General features: G+C 43.1%; 1 protein-coding gene across 1 annotated transcript in view; it reads left to right on the top strand.

Annotated features, from left to right (window-relative positions):
* LOC128695057 (ion-translocating oxidoreductase complex subunit C-like) overlaps window positions 1-14,093 on the top strand; it is a 36,815-nt gene extending 22,722 nt beyond the window's left edge. Inside the window, exon 3 of the mRNA XM_053785445.2 lies at window positions 12,232-14,093. Within this exon, the coding sequence (XP_053641420.2) occupies window positions 12,232-13,746 (1,515 nt within the window). The 3' untranslated portion in view covers window positions 13,747-14,093. The remainder of the gene's footprint in view (window positions 1-12,231) is intronic.
* The last annotated feature ends 9,081 nt before the right edge of the window (window positions 14,094-23,174 follow it).

Genomic DNA, 23,174 nt, shown 5'->3' with positions numbered 1-23,174 from the left:
CTGCACAATGTCTTAATGTCTATGATGGTACTTGGGAGTTTGTACCACTCATCCACAACTCTGTTACCAAACCAGTGCTTTTCTATATCCTTCCTGAATCTGAATTTTTCCAATTTAAAGCCATTGCTGCGAGTCCTGTCTATGTTAGATATATTTAGCATGCTGTTTACATCCCCTTTTTTAATTCCTGTTTTCCATTTATACACCTCAATCATATCCCCCCTCAGTCTATCCTCATAGGGAAGATTTCTGATACATGGGATCAACTTTACTAGTTTCCCATTGCTTCCGCATGTTGACTTTACTGAACCTCCTTGTCTGTAGACATCCGCATTATAATCTGTTACACTGTTAGCTGATTATGGCTTATTTACAGTGGTACATTTGAGGCCATGGGGCAGTCGGGGGAGCTTCAGATGTTGCTCTCCAGTTTTCCCGTTTGCATAAACTAAAACTGCATTTTCCTGTTTTTCACCCTGTCTCGAGCTGCTCTTTATATCTCTTAAGTTTGCTTCTCTTCACTTTCACTCAAATTTATCTGGCCTGTGCTTTCTTGATCTACATGACAGCCATCCTTTTCCTATCCTACTTTCTTCTCGTTCATTTTCTTGACCTCCTCATAGCCTACATTGGTGTTTGAACAGGCAAATTGGCCACATTTACTCATGCCAAATTGTTTTTAGTGAAGACGCTTTTCCTCTGTCTTCAGTGGCTGAGCTGTTGCAATTATTTTTGTCACCAGTTTTAACTGCAGCCTCGAACACAATTTCTCAAACCTCAGGTGGGCACCCTCATAAATGCGTGCCTTGGTGGTCTCCCACTTGTGCTCGTGCATTGCATTTGAAACTTGCTACATGGTGCCAGTATTGTTACAGTGCAATTGCAGAAATTCTCCTTGATTTTAAGTGGGTGAGGGTGGTTGTCCAATGTGTCATCTTAGAAGATAAGCTTACTTGTTGGCAAGATTGTTTCTACCATCACTTCTGCTTCCTCTATGAGTGCAGTATGGAAATTGAGTGGCAAGTACTCTCAAGTCATGGCTCCCATTCTTCGGGTTGCTGGTGTCAGCATTGCACACGCTCTTGAAGTTGCCATGGAAATTGGGAATCATCTTGTCCATATCTCTCGGGGGCTCCATCTCTGCCCCTCATTTCTTTTCTTCCAGCACTTCTAGAGCTAGAGTCAACACTTTCTGCTTGCCGATCATCAGCATCTGGACCTGATGGCATTATATTCGTATGCTTCAGTATTTACATCCGTCAGCCCTCGCAGTCTTTTTACGTCTTTTTTTTATCTTGTATGCTTGCAAGGAGTTCTTCCTCAGCTGTGAAAATTGCCATTGTTTTGACTTTTCGTAAGCTAGGTAGTTTGGTACATGATTCCTTACACTATTGTCTCATTGGTTTTACCAGTGCATTTTGCAAGGTGATGGAACATTTGGTGAATAGACATTTGGTGTGGTATTTAGACATACATAATAGTCTCTCCACTAGTCAGTATGGCTTTCATAAGGGCTGCCCCACTATTGACCCCATAATCCGCCTAGATGTGCATGTTCATAATGCCTTTGCTAGTAACTGCTCAGTTATTATAGTCTTTTTTGATCTTAAAAAAGAATGACACTACAGGAGATATAACGTCTTGGCCCAAGCTCATTCCTTAGGCCTCCGAGACAGTCTGTCATTTTTCTTAACTTCTTATCTGAGATACATTTCTGTGTTTAGGTTAACAATTTGCTTTCCCAGGACTTTGTCTAAACCACGGGTGTCCGTAGCACCACTCTTTTTCTCCTTGCTGTAAATGATCTGGCCTCTGTTTTCCCATCTAATATTTAGTCATCACTTTATGATGATGACTATGCTATCGCTTGTGCAAGCACTGACTGTCACCTAGTAGCAGCCTCTTTCCAGAATGCTGTCAGCCATGTTTCCCATCAGGCCACGAGTCATAGGTTTAACTTTTTTATTGTTAAAACATGTCATATTACTTCCACCAGATGTTCTGTCATACCTGATACTCTCATATCAGATTTCTCAGCCTTCAGTTTGATCGCCAGTTGTCCTGGAAACCTCACATTACCTCCCTGAAAGCAACTTGCCATAGCCAGCTGAACCTCCTTAAAACACTCGCTCATGTTTCATGGGGGAGGATCATTGAACTTTTCTTGTACTGCATTCAGTTCTAATTTTATCAAAACTAGACTGTGGCAACTAGATGTATTCTGCGGCCTCTCCTGTAACTCTTTCTACATTTGATCCCATCCATCATCAGGGATTATGTTTATATCTGGATACTTTTTGCTCTTCACCTGTGGAGAGCCTACATGGAGAGGCAAATGTTCCGACTTTGAATGATCACCGTGATGCCCATTGCCTCCATTGTTTTGTCTGCTCTCATCTCCGTGACCCTTTTGCATACAGAAAGTAACAGACCTTAGAAGAGGCCTATTATTTGTTCCCTGCCCCTGTTTACTCTGTCCCTTTTCGTCCTCACTCATGCTTGACTCGTCGTCTTCACTCTTTCAGTTGGCCCCCTTTAGATATGTTCATCTAGCATCTAACTTTTCTCTTACCCCATGGGAGGTTCCGAGAGTTTGTGTCTGTTCTTTCCCACTGCCGTGCGTGAAAGCCCAATTACCAGCAGTTGCTTCTTGCTCCCTTTTTTTTCCTTACTACCAGTCTCGCTCTCATGCCGTTGCAGTTTGGACCGATGATTCCAAATCCTCTGGTTTGCAGCAGTGTTCCCGACCAGTGTTATACAAGGTCATTTATTAGACTCGGCTAGCATTTTTGCAGCTGAACTATGCAATTATTATTCCAATTATCCATATTGCATCCATGCCCACTTCAGTATTTGTGATAGTCTCAGACTCCTTTAGTGCTTTGCAAGCTATCGAGAAATTTAACTTGCTTCATCCCCTGGTTCTCCATATACAACTTCATTTGTGCCACATTTCTAGTAAAAACAAAGAAATCATTTTCTGTTTGGTCCTTGATGTTCAGGGCAATAAGCAGGTGGACTCTGTTGAGTGGTCAGCTGTACATGACCTCCCAGTTTCATGTGGAGGTATTCCACACTCCATTCTCAGGTTATTTTACTATAATCTTTAGTTGCATTCTCACCCATTGGCAGTATCATTAGTCTGAGTTGATTCATAACAACTTACATTCTATCAAGCCAAGTTTAGGATCCTGGTGGCCTTCTTATCATTGATGTCGTGGCTGGGGAAACTATGCTTGCCTGTCTTTGCATTGGGCACACCCATCTTGCTCATGGAGAAGAGCCCAGTTTCACTCAGTGCAAATTGTTAAGTTCCAATTTCAGTTTACCATATGGCATATGGACTGTCCTTTGTATCAGTGAGCACACACAATTTACCTCTGACGTCGTCACTGCACTAACACCCTTACTTTATCTTCCCTCCTCACTGACGGCCCCACCTTTGACACAAATTCCCTCTTTGACTTTTTAACATCAACTGATTTATTGCACATCCTTTTGATTGTACAGTGGACCCCCGGATTAAGACATCATCGGAATAAGTAATATTCAGAATAAGTAACATTTTTGCGTTAAAATATTGGCTTGATGAACGTATCTGAACTTGGTATAAGTCATTCGTGTCGGGGCCGCTTGGGCCCCGACACTCCATGCACAGCCAGTGTGCCATTGTTTACCAGCCAGTGAGGATGATTCCACGCGTTCATACAATACATTTTGTATTACTCCATTATTTTTAGTGCTTGTAACTGCTAAATAAGCCACCCTGAGCCCAAAAAAAGCTTATAGTGCCAGCCAGCGCTTTGGTAAAGGGCTGAGAGAGAGGAGAGAATGTGCCTTTTTCAGTGATTCTGCAATATGTACGATACTAAAGCAGCAGGAGTCTATAAAGGCTGCAGCGCCAGCCAGCGATAAAGTGTATAATTAACAGTGTAGCAAGCAAGTTAAGCAATTAATCGTTAGAAAAAGGACAGCATGAAACTTACTCCTCCATTGTTGTTGGAGGTATATAGGGCTACTGACTAACACTGCTGCCGCCTTCACCACCACTATGTAATGCTTATCTTTCAGTGGCCCTTATACACCCAACAACAAGCAACACACCAACACTCGTGACATTTTTAATGCCATATTTTATTCATTCTAGAGTATATATCATATTTCTATATTATTAATATTGTTTATTATGTCATATTAGATGAAGGACTATCTTGTCCTGTCTCCCAACATAATTCCTAACTAACAAATAACAAAAAAGGCACAATACCGTGACTGGAACGATACACAAATAACCCGCACATAAAAGAGAGAAGCTTACGACAACGTTTCGGTCCGACTTGGACCATTGACAGTCACACTGTGTGACTTTGTCAATGGTCCAAGTCGGACCGAAACGTCGTCGTAAACTTCTCTTTTATGTGTGGGTTATTTGTGTATAATTCCTAACATACGCCAGAAACAGACCTCTCTGGAACACTTTTTTGAGCTACAGGGGGTCCAGTGACTCAAGCTGGTCCTAGTGGCATTAAGGAACAAGGAGGGAAATAACTCAAGATATGGACGTAGTACCTGAAGTCTTTATGGAGTGGGATTCTCCTTTGAAACAATTGTAAACTCCTCCATCCTCTTCCCTCCTCCCGTCTTCCATACATCACCATGTCTTCAATAAAGGTAAGTGTGATGTTATTATTGTTTTATTCTTTATGTATCATTGTTTTCTGTGTAGGTAAATGGATATTTTATGTAAAAAACATTTTTTTTAATACTTTCGGGTGTCCAAAACGGATTAATTGGATTTCCGTTATTTCTTATGGGGAAAATTAATTCGGAATAAGTCAGATTTGGGATAAGTCACTCTCTCTGGAACAGATTAATTACGTAATCCGGGGTCCACTGTACTTCCTTTAGCACTCCTCACTGCCCTTACAAACTTAACCTACGTTTTACTCCCTACTCTGCAGTACTCTATGACCGTGGTGAGTTTAGTGCTTGGTTTTGATAATATTAATGTGGTTCTTGCATTGCGTGAGACCAGCAGTATCAGCCTTGCTGATCAGGCCTTGGTCTACCATGAGGTCTGGTCTGGGACCAGGCTGTGGAGGAGTTCATTGGTTACATACTTCAGGTATTCCACATTAATTCAGTCAAATTGCATTTTTTTTTTTCACGCCTGGAGTCCTTCAGACTACTACCAGGAATGCACTCAAGAAACAAACACTTTCTTTACTAGGAAATACTAGAGGAACTGGTTACAAATCTAACATTAAATTTACTCCCTCCAAGAGCAGGCTAACATTGAAGTTACTCCCTATGAGAGCAATTGACTTGGAAAATGCAAAGTGCCCACCCTAAATAGCAGGGTTGGAAGAAGTATACTAGATACCTTGATAAGTGTAAGGGGTTCAAGATTTTTTTAACATCTGACCTCCATTAATAAGGAGAATTTTCAGCCTCTTAACTGTCTTCAAGAGGGAACTTAATTTCTCCATACAGTTCCTAATTAACTAGGCTGTGGGGGATTGTGTTGTGCTGTGTGCTTCTAGCACGAAGTGTCTTATTGCTAAGACCAGTAACCCGAAGGCCATGTGGACAGTAACCCCTAACACAGTCAATTGGTAGTCATCAGTAAGTACAGTAGGGCCCCGCTTTATGGCATTTCGCCTTATGGTGTTCCACTAATACGGTGATTTCAAATTATGACCAAAACTCGCTATACGGCAACCTGTCCTTTTAATATGCCCCCCCCCCCCCCCAGTTTGTTTACATTCTACATGAGCACATCTCTATTAAGTCTGGAAACTTTCCAAAATTTCAAGTGTTTTAAAGTTGTTGCATATTTTATATGTACTCTGACGTTAATAATACTTATGTGTACCTGTATCTAAATATACTTGCACACTGTGCTGGCATGCCGGTACACATTAACCTGTAAACGGTTCAAACGTATATATACATTCACTACCCCAGTGCCCTGACTATTTTGAAAAATAAAAAAATCTTTTTTTTTTATTGAAAAAAAAGAGCACATTTTTCTAAATGTTATAGGATAAAAAAAAATTTAGTCAGTACTTGCCAAGATATGAGGCCGCAGAGTTGGCACTTAGGGATCACCTGATGGCAACATGGAGCGCTGCCGCTTGCAAAAGTGTTGCCGATATACCTTTTTTCTATTTTTCATATTATTTTATATAATTTTTATGTTCTGATAATTACAATTTATAGTAGTTCTTGTCATTTCATAACCAATCTTTGTTCTGACACTAGTATTAGGTATTGAAATTGTACTCACATTGTCATAAACACATGGACAGTTGGACATTTACACCTGCTTTGGTCATTTACTATTGTCTTGGAATGCCGTATATACAAAGTATTAATATGTCCCAGCAATGTTTTGGATATGTGGAAGTATATAATAATGATGAGGAAAAGGAATAGGAGAAGGAGGAGGAGAAAAATACGTAATAATAAAATAATAAGTTACCTTGAAGCATGAAAAACAAAGTCCACCCCTGACCGTGACATGATGAGATGAGATATCACCTGATAAGAGCTGACGTTTGATGAGCATACATGAGGGTGGGGGAGGGTGAAGCAGATAAGAAAAGATTAGAGGTGACGTTTGATGAGCATCGCCCTCCTTTGTTTTCACTAGTACACAAACATATCTGTCTGTTGGTCTATCTGTCAAGCTCCCTGTCTATCTGTCTAGGTCTCTGTCTCAGAGAGAGCCACAAGACTGCATCATCACCTTTACTCACATCTTCAAGCAGAGTAGCACTTTGTCTGGATTTTTTGGGTTATCCTAGGTACTTTATACTACGATGGTGTAATAGCCCATAAAATATGTGCTAGAGGAATAACTGGGAAAGTGGGGAGATGGATCTTCAACTTCCTAACAAATCGAACACAAAGAGTAGTGGTCAACAGAGTTAAATCGGAGGCTGCCATAATGAAGAGCTCTGTTCCACAAGGTACAGTACTCGCCCCCATCTTTTTCCTCATCCTCATATCAGACATAGACAGAGATATACATCACAGCACCGTATCATCCTTTGCGGATGATACTAGGATCTGCATGAGGCTGTCATCTGCTGAGGACGCAGTTAACCTCCAAGAAGATATAAACAAAGTTTTCCAGTGGGCAACGGTAAACAATGTGATGTTCAGTGAGGACAAATTCCATCTACTCCGTTATGGAAAACTGGAGGAGATAATAACTAGAACAGAGTATACTACAGACTTTGGCCATACAATAGAGCGGAAAAATAATGTAAGGGACCTGGGAGTAGTAATGTCTGAGGATCTCGCTTTCAAGGATCACAACAGTGCCATGATCGCATGTGCAAAGAAAATGATAGGATGGATAATGAGAACGTTCAAAACGAGAGATGCCAAGCCAATGATGACCTTTTCAAATCACTTGTTCTCTCTAGGCTGGAATACTGCTGTACATTAACATCTCCATTCAAAGCAGGTGAAATCGCAGATCTAGAGAGTGTACAGAGATCCTTTACTGCACGTATAAGTTCTGTCAAGCACCTTAACTACTGGGAACGCTTGGAAGCACTTGACTTGTACTCATTGGAATGCAGGAGGGAGAGATATATCATAATCTACACTTGGAAAATCCTGGAAGGAATGGTCCCAAATCTGCACACAGAAATCACTCCCTACAAAAGTAAAAGACTGGGCAGGCGATGCAAAATGCCCCCAATTAAAAGTTGGGGCGCCATTGGTACACTAAGGGAAAACACCATAAGTGTCCGGGACCCTAGACTGTTCAACAGCCTCCCATCAAGCATTAGGGGAATTACCAATAAACCCCTGGCTGCCTTCAAGAGAGAGCTGGACAGATACCTAAAGTCAGTGCTGGATCAGCCGGGCTGTGGCTCGTATGTTGGACTGCGTGCGGCCAGCAGTAACAGCCTAGTTGATCAGGCCCTGATCCATTGGGAGGCCTGGTCATGGACCGGGCCGCGAGGGCGTTGATCCCTGGAATAACCTCCAGGTGACCAGGTAATGTATACTTGTATTTATGTGTACCTATGAGATAGAGATACAGACAGATAGAAGGAGATAGACAGAAGCAGATAGACAGAGATAAACAGGGATAGACAGAGACAAAGACAAAGAGACAGAGATAGACATAGATACAGACAGACAAACGGAGATAGAGCCAGGCTGCCAGGAGCCAACCAGCCACACAGCTGGCCAACATGCAGCTGGCCAGCCAGCTAGCCAGCCAATCAGTCATCCAGTCAGGCAGCCAGCCTGCCAGCCAGACAGAATTGTTTCTCTTGACTTAGTGCATAAGTTATAAGACATTCTGAAAGGGTGTTGCACAAATATTGCACATGGGTTATTATCAAGGTTTTTTATATTTCCTCGACCACTTGTGGCCACATCCACCTCAAAGCCACTAAATTCAGGGTCAAAATCACTTTGTTCATAAAATGGGAGTGTTAATACAACGTGACATCAGTGAATCCCAGGTGTTTGCTGCGCTGTTTGCCCTAGCTGGCACTCATTTGAACTGGTGCTCCCACAAGGTACTAAGTGGTCCCAGATTCTTTTAATACCGCACACACTGAGTGTTAGGACCCATTCTATGCTGACAATGCATCTCAAGCCAATCGTGCTAAATTTCAAGGCAGGAAAAATAAAACGTATATGTACGTTTGGACCGTTTACGGGTTAAAATCCCTAACAGTGCCCCTCTAGTCTTAATGCCATAGTAATACTAATAATACATGATAATAATCTCTCTTGGGCTCATTAAATATCTTATTTTATGTTAATACAGACATTTTCATTAATCCATCTATGATATTTTCTTCAAAATTATATAAGAAACATGTTAAATAGCATATGAACATGCTAAGCTTATATGCTATGGAGGTGTGGTAGCCAGGCAGAGGGAAAAAATTATGTTTTCTCTGGTTCAGCATCAGAAAAAAATGTGTATAAATCTGCGTTTGGCCCAGTCACTCCCCTTAACACTCCACTTTTGTTTATAATTCTCGGCATGAATTATTCATTACTTCTCCCTTCATTTATGATGGCATCTGAAGGTAGTTGTTCGGAACGATTAAGCTAAGTGAACAAGGAATATTGATGGTAATAATATGGCTCTGAGCTGCATTAAATATCGTATAGCTATGTAGGTAGGTGTAGCCCACGTGGGCTACACCTACCGACTACCTACACCTGACTTCTTGCAAATAAATACTACTCACCTCTCGTCCTACATTAAGACTACACATATTTTAAGGTAAATAATGAGTGTACTGTATGTGTATTTTATCTCTGGGGTGTTTTAACCCTCTGACTATCACAAACCCCTTTCTGAAACTGTCATTCTGTATCGAAAATTTTTTTGGAAAAAAAAAATTATTTTTTCTTATGAAATGATAATTTTTTCCCGATGATAATTACACCAAAAGTACAAAATTCGATTGAAAACTTACGGAATTATGCTCCCGCGAAGTTAGCAATCTCGGCGATATATATATGCATCGTCGATTCCACCGACTTTGAGCCCTATTTTCAGTTAATTCCATTGTTCCAGTCGGCCAAACTTGTAGCTATTTCTTTAGAACTCCACTTTTTCTATCAACTTTTCCTCCTGAGTAATGTAGGTCCTGCTTGGCAATTTCTTCCAAAACAGGCCTGTTTTGTCACAATTAAACACTTGTTCATGTTTCAATCCTTCAGCCTCTATGTACTCCTCGAATTCATGCACATATTTTTCAGCAGCTTTGTGGTCTTAACTGGCAGCCTCACCATGCCTAATCACACTATGTATGCCACTACGATTCTTAAATCTTTCAAACCAACCTTTGCTGGCCTTAAATTCACTCACATCACCACTAGTTGCAGGCAATTTCTTTACCAAATCGTCATGCAACTACCTAGCCTTTTCACAAATGATCGCTTGAGAGATGCTATCTCCTGCTATCTGTTTTTCATTTATCCACACCAATAACCGTCTCTCAACATTTTCTAACACTTGCGGTCGCTGTTTCGTAATCACAGTTGCACCTTTTGCAAGAACAGCTTCCTTGATTGCTGTTTTCCTGCTCACTATAGTAGAGATGGTTGATTGGGGTTTACTATACAACCTGACCAGCTCCGACACATGCACTACACTTTCGTACTTTGCAATTATCTCTTTCTTCATTTCAATAGCCATTAGCACCCTTGGTCTCGAAGGGTTGGCACTAGAAGCTCTCTTGGGGCCCATGGTGACTTATTTTGCAGAAACAAGCACCAAAAACAGTGATAATATGGATAATATGGAATGTACCGAATGTATCCTTAGATGCACGCACACTGGCTGGCTTGTAAACACTGGCACACACGGGGCAGTTCAGGCCACACGTGGACATGTCTCGTAGGAATCGCATCGCATACCGGGTTTTGTAACAGGAACCGAGGCAAATTTTTTGCGATATAATGCATCGGCTACCGGATTTATCGGATACCGATAGCATCACGAACCGGGGGTCCACTGTACTTAGACTTCAATAAATTGGTGTGAGTTGTATCTTAAGGGAGGATCTAACTTCTCTTATCCTCAGGATCCTGAGTAAACCTGGGGCATTATCCTGGGTTAATGCAATTACGTATACAGTGGACCCCCGCATAGCGACCTTAATCCGTGCAAGAGGGCCGATTGTTATGCGAAATGTTCGGTATGCGAATGAATTTTCCCCATAAGAAATAATGGAAATCAAATTAATCCGTGCAAGACACCCAAAAGTATGAAAAAAAAAAATTTACCACATGAAATATACATTTTCCTACACACAAAGAGAAGGATACATGCACAATAGTAGAGTAGTACATGCACAATATATATTGTGCATGTACTACTCTACTAAATGAAGAATAAATGACACTTACCTTTATTGAAGATGCAGCAATGACTGATGAGACACTGTGTCCTGGGAGTGCCTTTTCCTCCTGAGTACTGTAGGTCCTGTTTGGCATTTTCTTCCAGAACAGGCCTTATCACACTGTGTATGCCACTACGATTCTTAAATCTCTCAAACCAACCTTTGCTGGCTTTAAATTCACCAATATGAGCACTAGTTCCAGGCATTTTTCCCTGTTCACCTGGGTGTTAGTCGACTGGTGTGGGTTGCATCCTGGGAGACAAGATTAAGGACCCCAATGGAAATAAGTTAGACAGTCTTCGATGACACTGACTTTTTTGGGTTATCCTGGGTGGCAAATCCTCTGGGGTTAATTGTTTCTTGGTATTCTCAATAAGCCACACCAACAACAGTGCTACAGCAGCAGCAGCAGCTGACGGTGGTACAGCAGCAACAGACGATGCTACAGCAGCAACAGACGATGCTACAGCAGCAGCAGACGATGCTACAGCAGCAGCAGACGATGCTACAGCAGCAGCAGACGATGCTACAGCAGCAGCAGCAGCTGACGGTGGTACAGCAGCAGCAGACGATGCTACAGCAGCAGCAGATGATGCTACAGCAGCAGCAGCAGCTGACGGTGGTACAGCAGCAACAGACGATGCTACAGCAGCAACAGCAGCAGCAGCAGACGGTGACAGTGCAGCAGCAGCTGACGGTGGTACAGCAGCAGCAGCTGACAGTGCAGCAGCAGCTGCAGCAGCAGCAGCTGTACCACCAATAGTAGCGATGGTTGATTGGGGTTTATTATACAACCTGGCCAGCTCGGAGACACGCACTCCACTTTCATACTTATCAATGATCTTTTTCTTCATCTCTATAGTAATTCTCACCCTTATTGCTGTAGGGTTGGCACTAGAAGCTTTCTTGGGGCCCATGGTCACTTATTTTCCAGAAAAAATCACCAAAAACACTGTAATAATACGAAATGTTCCGATTGTATGCTTGGATGTTACCGCGGAGGCTGGCTGGTAAACAATGCCACCGGCGGAACATGTGAGCGTGGCTCAGGCCGCACATTGGACGCGTCTCGGACGAAGGGCGGTGAGCGGGTTTTTGGGCGGTATGCGAGGCAAAATTTTTGCGATCGAAGCGAGCGGTATGCGGATTGTACGGTATGCGATGCGTGCGGTATGCGGGGGTCCACTGTAAATGGGGCCCTACTGTATACTGATATTGTCAGGAATTCCACTAATGGTTCAGTAGTGCTATTTCAGTTAGTTTGGTTTATCACAGGATAAGTTCTTGGCACTCTTGTTGGCTGGTATTATTACATTTGCTTCTTTTCCAGATAAAGGGAAGACTTGTGGCAAAAAAAGCAAAAAAGAAAAAGGGTAAGAAATCAGTTGGACAAGTTAGTAAGGATGTGACCCATGAAGAATGTGTTGACGAGAATCTTCCTTCAAGCCCAGTAGATAAAGATACAATACCCACTCAGATGAAGATGTGTTCTACAAAGAAAAATACTCTCTTGAAAACAAAAATTGCTGTTAAAAAAACACTTTCTCAGAGAAACAGTTCAGATTCAGCTGTTGCAGTTGAAATTGTTCCTAAGAATAAAGTTTTCTCTACTGATACATCTGAGCAAAATGAGGAGCAGACGATTAAGGAAAAATCTCCAATGAAGTGGAAGCTAAACAAGAATCAAGGCCAGGCAAATAAGCTGCTCAAAAAGGCGCTAGTGGTGTCACCCATAGTAACATCAGAATCTGTGAGTAAGACAATATCTGCTAAAAGAATTTTTGAAAATAGTTCTGAGACAGATCAGTCCAATAGCATGAGTGGTATAAATGATACTTACAGTGTGTCTCCATCATTAGGAACACCATTACAGACAGTAACTCGGAAGCCAAGAAAAAATCTTATGAAAATTAAAACTCCAAAGAGCACAATCCTGACGACAGATGATTTGGCTCAGAATCAGAATATCGAGACAAGGAATATTATTAGATTAACACAAGAGGAACAGTTATCGACACCTTGTAAGAAATCTAAAATTTCTTCAACAAGCAAAAAACCTAAAGCTAAACTTCAAAAGAGTAAAATTGTAAAGGAAACTACAGAAGAAACAGAGTTTGTGGATAAGTCTTGTCCAAAAATACTGGAAGTTTTGCAGTCTGCACAGGAAGTACAATTGACCACAAATGTCAAGGAAATTAAAACTCCAAAAAAGTCTAAAACTCATATAAAGAGAATATTTTCAGAAGTGACAAGTATTTCAGAGCCTGTTCAGACAGACAAGATTATACAAGTTGCACACTCACTGGGAGAGAGAGAGCAATTCTCAACTCGCAAGAAACTAAAAATCACAAAGAAAACATTGCCTTCAGAGGTAACAGTATACCAGGTTGCACATCCTATGCAAGCTCTTGAAGAGCAAAGTACACCAACTGAGGTAACACAGTTACACTCAGAACTGAAGAAATCCAAAACCCCTAAGAAGAGGAAAGTAGACCAGGTACCTGAGGAGCTAAGTGCACTGGTTGAAGTAAAACACTTAGACAATGAGCTGAAGAAAGCCAAAACTCCTAAGAAGGGCATAACTCCTAAGAATACCTCATCAAAAATAACACACAGCTCAGTTTATACTGAGCAGACACCCAAAACAAGAAGTGGAAAAATTGTGCAGACTCCCAAAATGTCAAGCTCTGGTGAGCCAGTGTGTAAGAAGAGAAAATTTGCAAAATTCACCGTTTTACAGAATGATGATGCATCTATGAAAATAAAGAAAAATGCAATTGCTACTCCTGTACATAGAATGCAACTCAAGCAAAAGTTTAAACCTAAAATACTCAAGAGTGCTTAGCTTAATTCTACTTAGTTATTCTAGTTACAATGCAGTTTACTTAAATGGTTGAAAATTGTTTTATTTTTTACTTCAGGACATACCTTCATTTACTAATCAGACTTTCAGTTGACAGTTATGGGTAAATTAGATTTTTATACATTGTACTTTCAAATATTTGTATGTATTACTTTAAAGAAAATTTTATATTCATTGGAGAAAGGTGAAAAATTTGGTTTTATGCCAGTAAGGTTAAATGTAGCAAGAGATGTATATCTCTGTATAGTACTACATACACGCAAGAATTTATTTTAGGATTAAATTATCCTTGACTGGTAATTTACAGGTTACATGAAACATTAATAACCATGCCTCTTCAAGGGGGGCTCCTTGGCGTGGTGAAGAGGCTCTTGGTCTGAGGAATTAGACCTATCGGTCTTCTTCCTCAGACCGAACCTAATTACCCCCCAATCTCCCCTCCCCTATCCCATCCTCCCCATCCTCCCCTTTTTCCTTTCCTCCTCCTCCTCCCCACCCCTCCCTTTTGCCCTTCCTCTTTTTGTCCTTTGGGATTTCTCCCACAGGCGCGCTAGTTCCTAGGTAGGGGAAAGGACACCGGGGTCCATCCCATTCCGTTGAGGTTTCTTGGCGGTGGCGTAGTTTGCCGTGGAATCTGGATTGCCTAGGGATGTCCCGATCCCTCTCCGGTATCCCGGAGTAGCTTTGGGTGTCTTTTGGGCGACGGGTGTATCTCTGGAAGCCACCTTTCGGATTCCGGGGGTGGTGGCTGAAGGAGGTATGCTTTGTGGCGGATATCCGGCCGCCCTCTCTTTTGTCCACCGAGGTAGCTCGGCAGATGTGAGGTTGCTATCCCAGATTGCTGGTTTACTGGCATGAAGGGTAGGGTATGGCACGGGTTCCATGCTGCATCTGCGCTACTAGCGGTGTCGAGTCCTCTTGGGCGCGGAGGGAGATTTCTGGCCCTTTCATTCCTCCTAGGAACTATCCCTCCCCGGTCCCCCCTTTTTTTTTCTTTTTTTTATTTTTATTTTCTTTTCTTCTTTCTTTTTTTTTCTTAAAAACAAAAAGAAAGAAGTAACCTAACCATGGCAGCCCTAGTCCATGAACCTGGTACCCCCGGGCCCCTTCTTGATACCGCACCCCGTTCTGACCCCGCCTCGTCTTTGGACCACTCTTCAGACATTCCTCATGCCTCTGTACCTATTGCCGGTGCTGTTTCCTCACCCGCTTCAGGTACTGAGGCCTCGACTGACTCCTTCGATTTATCAGACCTTCGCTCTCCTCTGACTATGCTTCCGGCCTCTCCCTCTACGGTGCGGCAATTTTCAAATCGCCGACCCGTTCCACGTCGGACCAACTCTGGTCCCACGCCTAAACGTCAACGACAATTACCTGCTGATGATACTTCTCCACCTTCACCTTCTCGTTCTTCTCAGAAACGATCGACACGTCCTTCACTACCTTTCCACGCTCAGTTTCAGACTGAACAGTGGACTAAATTCTTCACTTTACGACCAACTTCCTCTACTGCCTATCTTTCTGACCATAGTATTGGCAAGGCACTCCTACGCCATGTTGGTAAAGATATTTCTTTTCATGCTCTTAAGAGCGGTACGCGCATCATTACCGTACAGAATGCTACCCAGGCTCGTGAGCTCTCTCGTCTTTCCCATATAGATACTGTTCCTGTCACCCTTGAAAAACATCATTCCCTCAATTCTTGTAGTGGTACCGTTATTCTGCCCCATACCATAGTTCAACAAAATTTCCAGACATGTGGCACCGACATTCTAGAACAGCTGGAACTCCAAGATCTCCCAATCCTCAAGGTAGACACTTACGTTCTTCCTGCCCGTGGGCGGAGACGATACCCTAGCAATGTGGCTCGTTTAACTTTTGACAGCCGAGAACTCCCATCCTCCGTTTATATAGCAGGACATCGGTTACAAGTTCGAAAGGTGATCCCTACACCACAACAGTGTAGAAATTGCTGGCGATTTGGCCATCCAGCGAAATATTGCAGATCTATCGCCGAATGCCCAGTCTGTGGTGCCGATGACCATTCTAATACGTCTTGCAATCGATCTCCCTCTTGCCTTAACTGTCATGAGGCTCACCCTTCGTACTCTCGCCGTTGTCAGGTCTATTTAAACGAGCGGGAAATCCGTTACCTCAAAGAGACAGAAGGTCTCCCTTATGCCATGGCAGTTTCTCATCTCCGCCTCCAAGGGAGACTCCCACGTGTTTCTTATTCCCGTGTTTCAAAACGTCCCCCCACTTCTGGTATCCCATCTTCTACACCCACCTCTGTGGTTACCTCTCCCATAATCACTCCTGTATCTAATCCTTTTGCTGTCCTCGGCTCAGACGTCCCTACTTCAACGCCTCAGTCTAATCTCGCTTCTTCGAGTTCTCTCTTACAAGCCTCAGTATCGACGAGACCTCGTACGACACCTCTTCCCAATCGTCCCTCTACTTCTCAAAAGTCAAAAAAAGGTCCGGTAACACCTCCTACCCATCTTCCACCTCCTCATTTTACCCTCCCTGTCTCTGTCCCTAGTTCTTCCCCTCTCACTGGCTCAGTTACAAGTGCAGAGGTTCACCCTCCTCCTCGTAATGTACCTTCCTCCCCTGTTCCCTCCCAAGTTTCTTCCTCTTCTGCCACCTCCCAGGTTCCTGTCTCTTCTGTCCCCTGCCACGCTTCTCCAGTTCCCTCCACCCTTTCGCCCCCCCCTACCTTGGTACAGTCCAATACAGTTCCAATCTTTACTCATCCTCCCCCTACCATTCCCAATATTGTCTCCCATACGACATCTCTGAATTCCGAAACACTTGAAGCAATCTCTGAATATATTGCAGAGACCAAACCATCAATGGACACTGATCCACCTTCCGCTCTTTCTCTCTCCTCTGCTCCATCTGCGCAACTCCTTTCTTCACAGCGCACCGTTCCTTCGCTGCTTGAACATTTTCCACTGCCTCCGCATGTGGACTTTTCTAACCCTTCTAGTCCGTAGGAACCCTTACCTGCGGATTTCAAGTATCTTTATCATTGCCAATCATGGCCTTTTTACAGTGGAATATACGCGGCCTCAGGGGTAATCGGGGTGAGCTTCAGATGTTACTCTCCCAGTTTGCCCCTGTTGGTGTTTGCTTACAGGAACCAAAATTACACTCTGCTGTTATTTCTCACATCTCAGGCTATAATTTATTGTATTCTTCAGATCCTTTTCCTGATGGGACCTTTAATGAAAGTGCCCTTCTTCTCCGCACTGATATTCCGTACCATCAGCTATTTGTTCATACTTCGCTGCATTACACAGCAGCCCGTATCCACTTACATAGGTGGTATACGCTCTGTTCTTTATATCTCTCTCCTTCTCGGGCATTATCTATTCCGGATTTTGCCTTCCTTGTTTCGTCATTACCGCCACCGATTCTGTTACTTGGTGATTTTAATGCCCACCATTTCCTCTGGGGAGGGTCTCACTGTGATTCCCGTGGAATTCAGTTAGAGGCTTTTCTTGCCACCCACCCCCTCCATGTTTTAAATACAGGTACTCACACCCATTTTGATCCTCGGACTCATACTCTCTCTTGCATCGATCTCTCAGTTTGCTCTTCCTCCGCCGCATTAGACTTTACTTGGTCTGTTCTCCCGGACTTACATGACAGTGATCATTTCCCAATCATTCTTACTTCCCCTTCATATTCGCCACCTCTTCGCACCCCACGCTGGCAATTTAATCGGGCAAATTGGAACCTTTACTCACACCTGACTGTTTTTAAAGAGGTTCCTTCTTCGTCCTCCATCGATGAGCTTTTACACCTCTTCTCGTCCTCCGTTTTCACCGCAGCTTCTCATTCTATACCCCAAACTTCGGGCAGGCATTCTCAGAAATGCGTGCCTTGGTGGTCTCCTGCTTGTGCTCGTGCAGTACGTTTGAAACGCGCTGCATGGGGCAGGTACCGGTACAATAGAACCACAGAGCGACTCCTTGATTTTAAACAGAAGCGTGCGATCGCTCGCCGTGTCATCCGTGACGCTAAACGCACTTGCTGGCGAGATTATGTCTCCACCATCACCTCTGCTTCCTCTATGAGTGCAGTCTGGAAAAAAGTACGAAAACTGAGTGGTAAATATTCTCCTGACCCGGCTCCTGTTCTGCGGGTTGCCGGTGTTGATATAGCAAACCCACTAGATGTTGCCAATGAAATTGGCAATCATCTGGTCCGTATTTCTCAGGGACTCCATCTATGCCCCTCATTTCTTTCCTCAAAGTCTGCCAGAGAGTTAGCACCCTTGGACTTTTCTTCTCTCAGAGAAGAACAGTATAATGTGCCTTTTACACTTCAAGAACTGGAGGCAACACTCTCAGCTTGTCGATCATCGGCAGCTGGGCCCGACGACATTCATATTCGTATGCTACAACATTTACATCAGTCAGCCCTTGCAGTCCTATTACGCCTTTACAATCTTATTTGGTCACAAGGAGTTCTTCCACAGCTGTGGAAATCCGCCATTGTTCTCCCTTTCCGCAAACCAGGCACTACGGGACATGAAACCTCCCACTATCGTCCCATTGCTCTTACCAGTGCAGTTTGCAAAGTAATGGAACGTCTAGTAAATAGACGTTTAGTGTGGTATTTAGAGACACACAACAGTCTCTCCACTCGTCAATATGGCTTTCGTAAGGGACGTTCTACCATAGACCCCTTACTGCGCTTGGATACGTATGTTCGTAATGCCTTTGCGAATAACCACTCAGTTATTGCCATATTTTTTGACCTTGAGAAGGCATATGACACAACTTGGAGGTATAATATTTTAGCCCAAGCCCACTCCTTAGGCCTTCGAGGCAATCTACCATCCTTCCTTAAGAACTTTTTAACTGACAGGCATTTCCGTGTTCGGGTTAATAATGTGCTCTCCCCGGACTTTGTCCAAGCTGAAGGTGTCCCCCAGGGATGTGTTCTGAGCACAACACTTTTTCTCCTTGCTATTAATGATTTGGCCTCTAGTCTTCCATCAAATATTTGGTCATCACTCTATGTTGATGACTTCGCTATTGCCTGTGCAGGCGCTGACTGTCACCTCCTTACAGTTTCTCTCCAGCATGCAGTCGACCGTGTTTCCAATTGGGCCACCACACATGGGTTTAAATTTTCCAGCACTAAAACCCACCAAATCACTTTCACTAGACGCTCTGTCATCTCTGATCATCCTTTGTACCTCTATGGCTCACGTATCCCTGAACGTGATACAGTCAAGTTTCTGGGCCTCCTCTTTGATCGTAGGTTATCCTGGAAACCTCACATTACCTCTCTGAAGGCAACTTGTCACAGCCGGCTGAACCTTCTTAAAACCCTTGCTCATCTTTCGTGGGGAGCTGATCGTCGAACCCTCCTTCACCTACATTCCACCCTTATTTTATCGAAACTTGATTATGGTGACCAGATCTATTCAGCGGCATCTCCTGCTACTCTCTCTAGCCTTAACCCCATTCATCACCAAGGATTACGTTTATGCCTTGGTGCTTTTCGCTCTTCCCCTGTCGAAAGCCTCTATGCAGAAGCGAACGTTCCATCCTTATCCGATCGCCGTGATGCCCATTGCCTGCGCTACTATGTACGCTCTCATGATCTCCGCAATCCTTCCATTTATAGAATGGTCACTGATATTAGTAGACATTCTTTATTTGTTCGCCGCCCCTGCTTACTCCGTCCCTTCTCTCTTCGCCTTCATTCGCTCTTGTCTTCTCTTCAACTACCACCTTTCTATGTACATGTAGCATCTCACTTTTCCCTACCCCCCTGGGAAGTTCCAGCTGTTCGAGTCTGTTCTTTCTCCCTCCCTTGCTCGAAAGCCCAACTGTCTACGGTCGCTTCCCGCTCTCTTTTTCTTGACCACTTTCACTCTCATTCTCATGCCATTGCTGTGTACACAGATGGCTCTAAGTCTTCTGACGGCGTAGGATTCGCAGCAGTGTTTCCGGACAGCGTCGTACAAGGGCATTTACTATCTTCAGCTAGTATTTTTACTGCTGAATTATATGCCATCCTTACAGCACTTATCCGTATTGCATCTATGCCTGTGTCATCATTTGTGGTTGTCTCAGACTCCCTTAGTGCTTTACAGGCTATACAAAAATTTGATACACCTCACCCCTTAGTCCTCCGTATCCAACTTTGGCTACGCCGCATCTTTACTAAGCATAAAGATATTGTTTTTTGTTGGGTCCCTGGTCATGTTGACGTACAGGGCAATGAACAGGCAGACACTGCTGCGCGGTCAGCAGTACATGACCTACCAGTTTCTTATAGAGGTATTCCATGTACGGACTATTTTGCTGTAATATCTTCCCACCTTCACACCCGTTGGCAACAACGTTGGTCTACTATGCTCGGCAACAAACTTCAGTCTATTAAACCGAGTATAGGTTACTGGCCGTCTTCTTATCACCAGTGTCGAGGTTGGGAGACTACTCTCTCCCGTCTTCGCATTGGCCATACTCGTCTTACTCATGGATATCTCATGGAGAGGCGTCTTGCTCCTCTCTGTGAGAATTGCCAAGCTCCATTATCAGTCAGCCACATTCTGTTGGACTGCCCACTTTATCAACGAGCACGCAGAATTTACCTCTGTCGTCGTCTTCGCCCCGCTGCTCTCTCTTTACCTTCCCTTCTCGCTGATGGACCCACCTTTCATCCGGACTCTCTCATTGACTTTTTGACAACGACTGACTTACTTCACAAATTCTGATACTTTCAGCCCTTTCTACTTGTATCTCTTGCTACCCTCTACCCCCGTACTATCCCCTGCCCCGCTGTTTTCTGTAACCTGCTGATCATCCCCCCTCCCTTCTGCCATCCAATTCCCTTGCTTCCTTCCCTACCCTGCAGCGCTGTATAGCCCTTGTGGCTTAGCGCTTCTTTTTGATTATAATAATAATAATACCCCTCTCTTCCCCACTCCATCTCATTTCACCACCCTTCTCCTTGTTGGGATGTGATGGTTGGAGTTAAACACACTTGTTGGATGGTAACACTATATTGCAGAGTGTGAAAAGGGGGGAGCCCAGACTGCCTGTGTTGGTCATAGACCTAAGCACAGAGAACTGAGAGCGGGACAGCGCATCCCACGCACTCGTGCGGCATCACGTGACGTCACACATGCTAGTCACTGAGGCTACTGAAAGGGAGCCTAAATATATACATGGATGATACGATCTACAATATAGTACACAAGTTTACATATAGGGGAATTCAGTAGCTATACTGACATCCCCTCTTCAAGGGGGGCTCCTTGGCGTGGTGAAGAGGCTCTTGGTCTGAGGAATTAGACCTGTCGGTCTCCTTCCTCAGACCGAACCTAATTACCCCCCAATCCCCCGTTCCCTATCCCATCCTCCCCTTTTTCCTTTTGCCTGGAGCTTTGCAGTGTCTGCAATGGAAGACACTGTCATGCAGATTTGGGTGTCATCTGCAAAGGAAGACACAGTGCTGTGGCTGACTCAATTGTAATTGCACTAAGGTTTTATATAAGTTGTTTACAAGAATTAGAGTATAACTAGATTTAAATTGACAGGATAAAATACACAAATTAAGGTAGCAAAAGAATAATAAAAAAAAATGATAAAAATAAAAATGGCAATGACTTGATTATAATATGCTAGTAAGATGGTAGACAGGATAATATAAAAGTTGTAGTTGAAAATACTAGTTTAAAAAAGTATAGAATAAAATGGTCAATAAAAGAAGTTTACAATAAGTTTGATCAATATAGTTTAAAGCAAAATTGGGCAATTGAGTATTTCTTAAAGTGAAGTAGAATTATTGAGGACAAGTTATGGCTAGTTTATAATAAAATAAGATGGATCAGTGATGTGGTAAGTTGTAAAAAAAGGAGATAGATTCTGTAGATTTTAAACAAATTAACACTATGAGGTAGAATGGTCGTTGAATACAACAATGACAATCAAAAGTAGTTGGGGTATTAAAATTTTACTCAAATCTAATTTGCTCAACTTTACTTTAAAATTGAATGAATGGCACAGTGAGTTGTCAGACTGTGATGAGAGGTGGGAGTCCAGCCTGCCGTGTTCTGTCTGTTCCTATGTCTAAAAGCCAAGTGAGAGGGAGGCAGCTCGTCTCACTCGTTCGCTGCATCCCGTGACGTCATAGTCACAGGTCTAAGGTATCTTCTATATAAAGCACATGGATGGTACTATGATACTCAACTAATCTATATAACACATTTAAGGGGATCAGTAACTATGCTGACACAGGTACCTACTTACTGCTAAATGAATATTGGCAGCAGGTAACTAACACCCAGGTACCTACTTCTAGGTGCAGAGTAACAGCAGGTAGCTAACACCCAGGTACCTACTTACTGCTAGATGAATATTGACAGCAGGTAACTAACACCCAAGTACCTACAAACATCTCTACGACATAAAGTGTTGCTTATTCAGTTGAGTATTTTCCTTTGTGAGTGAGAGTTTCCTTCCTTACAGTATGACCTGACAATTTTTATTTACTTATGCAGATTAGTTAAGCATTTTCTTCCCATTTAAGCTTCTTGTGTCATTTTCTCTAATTTTTCTTGCCTTATGTCCTTGAGTAAGTTCCCTGAGAAGATGTCCCAGTCACTTTTGAATGTTCACTTAGTGTATCATGCCAGTCAAAGTCAATATGAATCAGTCCACAGTACCAATATTCCGTTACTGGCTGAAAGACAATACCTAGCCCATGAGCAATGTGTTTGTTCTCACAGCTTGTATATGAGATTTGTAAAAGTGCTGCGAAATGTGAAGTTCAGGTTAAGTTCCTATAGATTCGTTCATTACTTATTAACGTAGCCGAGCGGTCAGGCACTAGTAATACTGTCACTCCTGTCTGGACTCCAGCCACAATATCGTGCATGCAGGATAGTGTACAGTTACCTTGGGTTTCAGAGGAACCTCAGACAACCCTGGGTGCTGAGATTACTATCCTTGCGATGGCGACTTGTTCAAGTACTCGTTCCTTCCCAGGGGACGCTTTGAGAAAAACTTTACTTGCCACAAGCCATTGCAGAAAGACGTTTCTGTGGCTAGTGTACTCACTTGAGTGTTGTTCTTGTCCCTTGTGTCCCAGATGGTGATCCCATCCAAGTTGACAGAAATTTGTGCAGTGTAAAAAGTTATTTCTCGAGTAACTTTCACATGTTGTTAACGTTTGTAAGTGAAGTTTCTTTACAGTTGATACCTCATGCCATTGTGTGCGACTCAGATTGAATATCAGTATTGTTGACCGTGTTCATTTATTTTCCCCTGTGCTTGCAGTGAGAGTTAGTAGATTCGTTCTCCCTTGCTCATAATGCGTGTTATAGCGTTATTTTTTTCAACCAGGGAGAGTCATCCACTCCACCGAGTTTGTTCATT

The sequence above is a fragment of the Cherax quadricarinatus genome, chromosome 35, assembly GCF_038502225.1.
Source record: "Cherax quadricarinatus isolate ZL_2023a chromosome 35, ASM3850222v1, whole genome shotgun sequence".
Taxonomy (NCBI): Eukaryota; Metazoa; Arthropoda; class Malacostraca; order Decapoda; family Parastacidae; genus Cherax; species Cherax quadricarinatus.
This window is presented reverse-complemented; position numbering and strand designations above follow the sequence as displayed.